This window comes from Plecotus auritus (genome assembly GCF_963455305.1).
Source record: "Plecotus auritus genome assembly, chromosome: 5".
Taxonomy (NCBI): domain Eukaryota; kingdom Metazoa; phylum Chordata; class Mammalia; order Chiroptera; family Vespertilionidae; genus Plecotus; species Plecotus auritus.
In genome coordinates this window covers 99541862-99547861 of record NC_137776.1, presented here as the reverse complement: position 1 = coordinate 99547861, position 6000 = coordinate 99541862, and the positions used below count along the sequence as shown (strand labels likewise).

The 6000-nt window shown below is 61.8% G+C and overlaps 1 protein-coding gene across 1 annotated transcript in view; it reads left to right on the top strand.

Annotated features, from left to right (window-relative positions):
- The first annotated feature begins 229 nt into the window (after window positions 1-229).
- The window catches only part of HS6ST1 (heparan sulfate 6-O-sulfotransferase 1), a 39998-nt gene continuing 34227 nt past the window's right edge, over window positions 230-6000 (top strand). Inside the window, exon 1 of the mRNA XM_080669903.1 lies at window positions 230-1002. Coding sequence (XP_080526029.1) covers window positions 485-1002 — 518 coding nt within the window. The 5' untranslated portion in view covers window positions 230-484. The remainder of the gene's footprint in view (window positions 1003-6000) is intronic.

Here is a 6000-nt window from a genome sequence, read left to right as displayed (position 1 = left end):
CCGCGTCACGTCCTCTAGGCGCTCCCCACGACCCTGCACGCGGGAACGGTTCCCAGGGGGCGGCCTCCCGCCTCGGAGAGGCCCCCGAGGTCAGAGAACGTCCCGGCGCAGAGCCTGGGCCGAGCCCCCAAGCTCCGGAGGCGGAGCCGAGGATCGGCGCGGGCGGCGACGGCAAGAGGCACCGCGCGGGCGGTGGGCGGGGCGGGTGGGCGCCTGTGGACGCGGCAGAGCGCTGGATTGCGCAGTCTTCTCGGCGCGCTGGGCGGTGAGGGCCGCGGGGCGGGCGGAGGTGGCGGGAGCCGAGCCGGGGAAGCCGGAGCTGGACGGGCTGGCGGAGAGCAGTCATGGCGCCGCGTGGGGCCGGGTTCCGAGCCTCTGCGCGCGACCCGGGCGCCGAGTAACCGGGCGGGGCCACGCGCGGCGGCGGAGGGAGCAGCGCCAGCGCCCGCCCGCCCGCAGGCCGTCCGGCCGGCGATGGTGACACATGCGGCGGCGGCGCGGCGGGACCATGGTTGAGCGCGCCAGCCGGTTCGTGCTGGTGGTGGCGGGCTCGGCGTGCTTCATGCTCATCCTCTACCAGTACGCGGGCCCCGGGCTGGGCCGCGGCGCCCCCGGCCGCGCGCCGCCCGACGACCTGGACCTCTTCCCCACGCCCGACCCGCACTACGAGCGGAAGTACTACTTCCCGGCGCGCGAGCTGGAGCGCTCGCTGCGCTTCGACATGAAGGGCGACGACGTGATCGTCTTCCTGCACATCCAGAAGACGGGCGGCACCACCTTCGGCCGCCACCTCGTGCAGAACGTGCGCCTCGAGGTGCCCTGCGACTGCCGGCCCGGTCAGAAGAAGTGCACCTGCTACCGGCCCAACCGCCGCGAAACCTGGCTCTTCTCCCGCTTCTCCACGGGCTGGAGCTGCGGGCTGCACGCGGACTGGACCGAGCTCACCAGCTGTGTGCCCGGCGTGCTGGACCGCCGCGACCCCGCCGCGCTGCGCGCGCCCAGGTGAGCCCACCACCGTGGCCACGCGGTCGGACCGAGAGCGCACCCCCGCGCTGTCTGGCCGCTCCCCCGCCCTGCCCTCTGCGAGTCCCACTGGCCACAGCCCCAAGTGCCGGGCGTCCAGGCCCCAGCCATCTGACCTCGCTCTCCCCTCCTGCCCCAGTCTCTCTCCTTCCCCATATCCCACGGGGCGTGTAGTGCCTGGGCTCCCGCCGGATCCTCGCGGGCCGGTGTGAACCGGGGCCGCCTCACGTGTTAGCCCAAGCCGGCCTCGGTCGCGGGGGCAGGACAGTAGATTCTGGGCGTGTGTTCCCACCTGGTGTGTGCGCTTTCCTGCGCCGCTCTTTTAAGGCACTCCCACCCTAAGCTAACGCGAGACATGGAGACTTCTTTCCCTACCCCTATGGGCCCCCAGCCTGCCTCGAGGGGCTGGGAAGGCCCTGCCTGCTTGTGTGCCCCCTAGAACAAAGGCCCAAGTGTGGCCTGGGCTGCTGGCTCTCAGAGTTGGGCCCGAACCAAGTGTGAGCTTGCCCTGAAAGAGGAACAAAAGCCAGGTTGTGGGGAGCTGAGCTGGGAAGGGCAGGTGCAGCCACGCACCTTCCCTGGGGACCCCCTATCCTGTGGAGGTTGGGGGCACAGGACTGACCTACATGGGGGGCACCTCTCCCGGGATGCACGCAGGACGGTGCTCGGTTGTGGGTGGTTCAGGCTGGGAATCTTTTCCTCCTGTTTGTGTGGGTGCTCTGTGGGGCCTTCTCCCCAGATGTCAGCTGGAAAGGCCAGGCGTGGAGGCTTTGCCTGCTGTGCGTTTGTCTTCCCCGTTTGCCTTAGGACTGTGCACAGTCGGCTGTGTGGGAATCTGGCTGGTGTAGTCTTGCTTGTCGGCACTCAGGAAGGCGCAGGTCTCAGGGATCTGGGGGGGAACGGGGGCATCTGTCCAGTGGAGCTGAGCAGTGTCCATGCAGTGCTCCCCCTGCTCAACCCTGCAGTCCTTTTCCGGGGTCTTTCCCAGGCTGTTGGGAATCGGGGCCCTAAAGCTGGTAGGAGTTGGGGGAGGATATCTTCCCCCTTTCCTTTGGCTGTGTTGCTCCCTCCCCCACAAAAAAGCAGCTCTCAGCCTGAGAGAACATTCCTGGTCTCCAGTAGCCACGGTGCGGTGCTTACGGACTGCTTATCCAGGGCCCTTGAGCTTTGCTTTCTGCCCACACTTGGTCAGCTCTGCACAGATGCACTTTCCTGGCCTAATACCCCCCAGCCTTCCCCCTATCCTTTCTCCCAGCCTCTCTCTCTCTCTCTCTCTCACACACACACACACACACACACACACACACACCCATGGTTGATCTTCCCTGTGCTAGACTGAGCTTGGCCTGGGGGCTGTAGGCCCCTGGAACTGGGCACTGCCCAACCCAGGTAGGCCTAGGCCCTAGGCAGGCACGTCCCTGTGGGTAGGAAGGGGTTGGTCTGCCAAAGGGAGTTACCCTGAGAGCCCCTTAGGGAGCATGTGCAGAGCTGGCTGGCAGGCCCAGCGAGGGCCTGAATCAAGCTGATGGCCTTGGCCCTAGTTTGCAACCAGGTTGTTCTTCCTGTAGCCCCGCCTCCTGAGGTTGATTTTCCCTGGGGTCACAGGGTGAAGGTTCCTGGCCTCTTTGTTCTGGAGTTTGTCCTGATGTACAGGAGATCAGGCTCCTCACACACAGAAGGGGGCAGGGTCAGGTGGAGCTGATTGCTGCACACCCCACCCCTGTGCGCACCAGGCACCCAGGGCCCCACCCAGGGGGTGTGTAACAAGAATGGAAAATAAATGCCCAGCCTGGTCAGCCAGATGCCTGTTGCTGGGGTGGGCTGCCAGCCCCTGCCCCCCCTTAATTGCTGAGCTCAGCGGCAGCAGCCTGTGGAGGGGGGACTCGGGTGCTGAAGGCCCTGCTCTGTGGTCCACGCGAAGCTGTCTGTGCCACCAAGCAGGTGGCAGCTTTGCCTTGGCTCTCCCTCCCCCCTTTCATTTCTGTCCAGGAACGAGATAGGCTGTTTTTTAATGAGCTTCCTGAGGCCACGCAGCCTCGGCCTTGTGCTACATGCACCTGCCCTGAAGTCACTGCTGAGGATCCCCTGGTCGTGGGCTCCCTCTCCCATGTTTGCAGTGGCCCAGCACCTCTCAGGAAGGAGTGCCTGTCCTCCGTGCCCCGTCCTCCGTGCATGCCAGGGGGTGGTGGTACCTGGTTTCATGAGTCTCGGATGTTACCCTCACTCCTTCCAGTAGGGCCAGGTCCCACCCTCCCTGTGGGGTATGGCACCCCCCGAGCTGGGGTCTGAGGAGGGGTGGCCCTGGCCCCTAGAGCTGTCCTGACACGGCCCTTGGAGGTCTGGGCCCAGGTGAGGACCCTTTCCTTCTGTCAGGCCGGGCACACTGCAGGACCTGGGCAGATGCCTTTCTGTCACGAGGGGCACTTCTAGAATTTCTCCGCGAAGCCTCTCCCAGCTCCTGGGGCCAGGTCTTTGCGGCCTAGGGGAGATGGGCCTTGTGCAGGAAATGAGGGTGCTCCTAGCTGCCTCTAATCTCCTGGGTCAGGCTGGGCGTTCTGGGGCCTGTGCTGAGGAGACACATGGAGATGGCAGGTGTCCCACCTCCCTGGGATGTGCTCGAGCCTCTGGTAGCTCCCTGACCTAGAAGAGAGTAATAGGTGTGTGAGGTTTTGGCAGGTTCCTGTTTGTCCTGTGTTCGTTGAGGAGAAGGGAGGTGTGTGTGTGTGTGTGGGGGGGGGGGGGGGGGCATGCTGCCGCACTTGCTGGCATCAGCTGGGAGGGCTTGTAAGGGCAGGACTGGCCTTGGAGAGGTGTGGCTGCCCCTGCACAGCAGGCAGGTGGCTGACTGTTGCCAGGAGCTACTTTGGTGAGTGTCTCCGCACCCCACACTCCTGTGTCACCTTGTAGGATCGGGTGGTGCTCTAAAGGCCAGAACCCTCCTTCCGTCTGCCTGATGGGACAGATGGCAATGCCAGGTCTGGCCTGGGTGGCCCTGGAGTCACGTAGGCTTCATTGGGAACCAACAAGGGCATTTGGGACCTGAATGTGGCTTCTGAGCCACCTTAGTGGGACCCTGGCTTGGCCACCCCTCTGTGCGCGGCCCCTGGAGTGTCCTGGGCTGTGGTGCTGCCTGTGGAGACTACGCCCAGAAGGCACAGCGCCCAGAAGCTCCTACGTCAGTAGAGTGTGCCCTCGGCTCTGTGCCTCATCTCCGGTCCCATCCCCTGCCTGCAACCATCCTGAGGTCCTCTGGTTCCAGAAATAGGCTTGTGCTGCCCTCTGCCCGGCTTGCCCTCATCTTCCCACTGCTCGGCAGGCTGCACCTCTCCGCAGCCCAGCTCTGCTCCTCTCGCGCCAGGAAGCTGCCCTGGCAGCGCTCTGGTGGTGCTCTGCATCCTATCGTGTCCACAGAACGTTGGCACCGACAAGAATACTCTCCCGCAGGACCCACAGCCTCTGGGAGCTGTGCTCCGCTGGCTGCACCCAGACAAGTTGGGTACAGGAAATTGGCCTTGCGTGCAGCGCCAGCCCCAGAGAAACACAGCAGCTCCCGCCTTGCCTTCCGGGTCACTTATCTGTGCTATCGGGACCAAGCCTGCATTGGCCTGCAAGGGGCAGGTGTCACCCAACGCACAGGGCTGGGACAGTGAACAGGGCCTGGCCGCCTGAAGGGCCTGGTTGGGGCGTCACGGTGGCCTGAAGCACATGGAGAGGACTTGGGTTGAGACAGAAAGAACCTGAGGTCAAAATATTCAGAATTACATTTTCATTTTTTAAGAAAAGGGAAAAAAACATCTTTTTCAGCAGATGCAGGAGAACTTTCTTTTGAAGCAAACTTTCAAACGGTTTATGGACGGTTCTTTTAAATGGGCTCTGGCTTGTAAAATCATCATGCGCTAGGCCTCGTGCTGTCCCAAGGCGCCGCGGGACCAGGACTTCTGTCCTCAGCAGCACTCCACTGTGGAGCTGGGGCCGTGCAGAGTGCCAGACACTGGTGTGGCCTGGCTCTGGTCTAGCCTTGTCTGCTCCTGGGTCAGCCTTTCCTGTGGGCCCAGCTCCAGCCCTGGCCCAGACCAGTGAGGCCAGCAAGAGTTTCTTTCTTGGCGGAAGGTCTGAGAAGTGTGGCAGCTACACTTGGGGAGAGGTCGGCGGTTGGTGAGGGCATTTGTTGCCCTGGAGGGCCCTGCGGTCTTCCTTTCACATCCCCCTCCTCTATCGTAAAGGGAGGGTTGGGAGTGAGGTGGAAAAGAAAAAGCCTCCTGTTCTCCACACATCCCCGTTTTCTATAATTGAAGCCGTAACAGAACTTCTCTGTAAATGTTCCGTGTCATTGAGCATAACCATGCAGGGCTGCAGGCCTGCTGTCCCGCGGGCGTCCTCCCGCCTGAGGCCCCGGAGCTGCCCTGCAGTGAGCACCGTGTGTGAATATTTCGCATAGCTTCGATTTCCTTTAGAAATTCCTGGGAGTGGAACTTCTGAGTGCAATGGTCTGGGTGTCTAGATGCTCTCCGAATAAATTACTCTTCAGCAAGTCTGTGCCTGTGTGTTCCCTCTGGTGGTATGGGGTGCCTGTCTCAGCAGCACCCGTGTGGGACTGAAGAGTGCATGGGAGGCTGGCTCTGGTTCCCTCACACTCAGTAGGTGCAGAGGAACCTTGCTGCTCAAACTTAAATTGTTCCAGAACGCTGTTCGAGTAGAGATTTGTTTGAAAACCGAATCATTTTTCCCATTAGAAACAATGTAAATTGAATTAATCCATTCCAGACCCCCAAATGATTCCCTGTTTTACCCTTTCTTGTATACAGTACATGTCTAATGTGCTGTTTAATCTATAAATTTATGGAACCACCCCCTACTAGCCTTAAGCGGATCACTTTCAGCCCTCGGTCCAGGGGTGCAGCATCTTAGCTTGTCCACATATCTCTGCCTCACAAATGCAGTCACTGGCTAACTGCTCTTCCTCTCCAAATCAACACG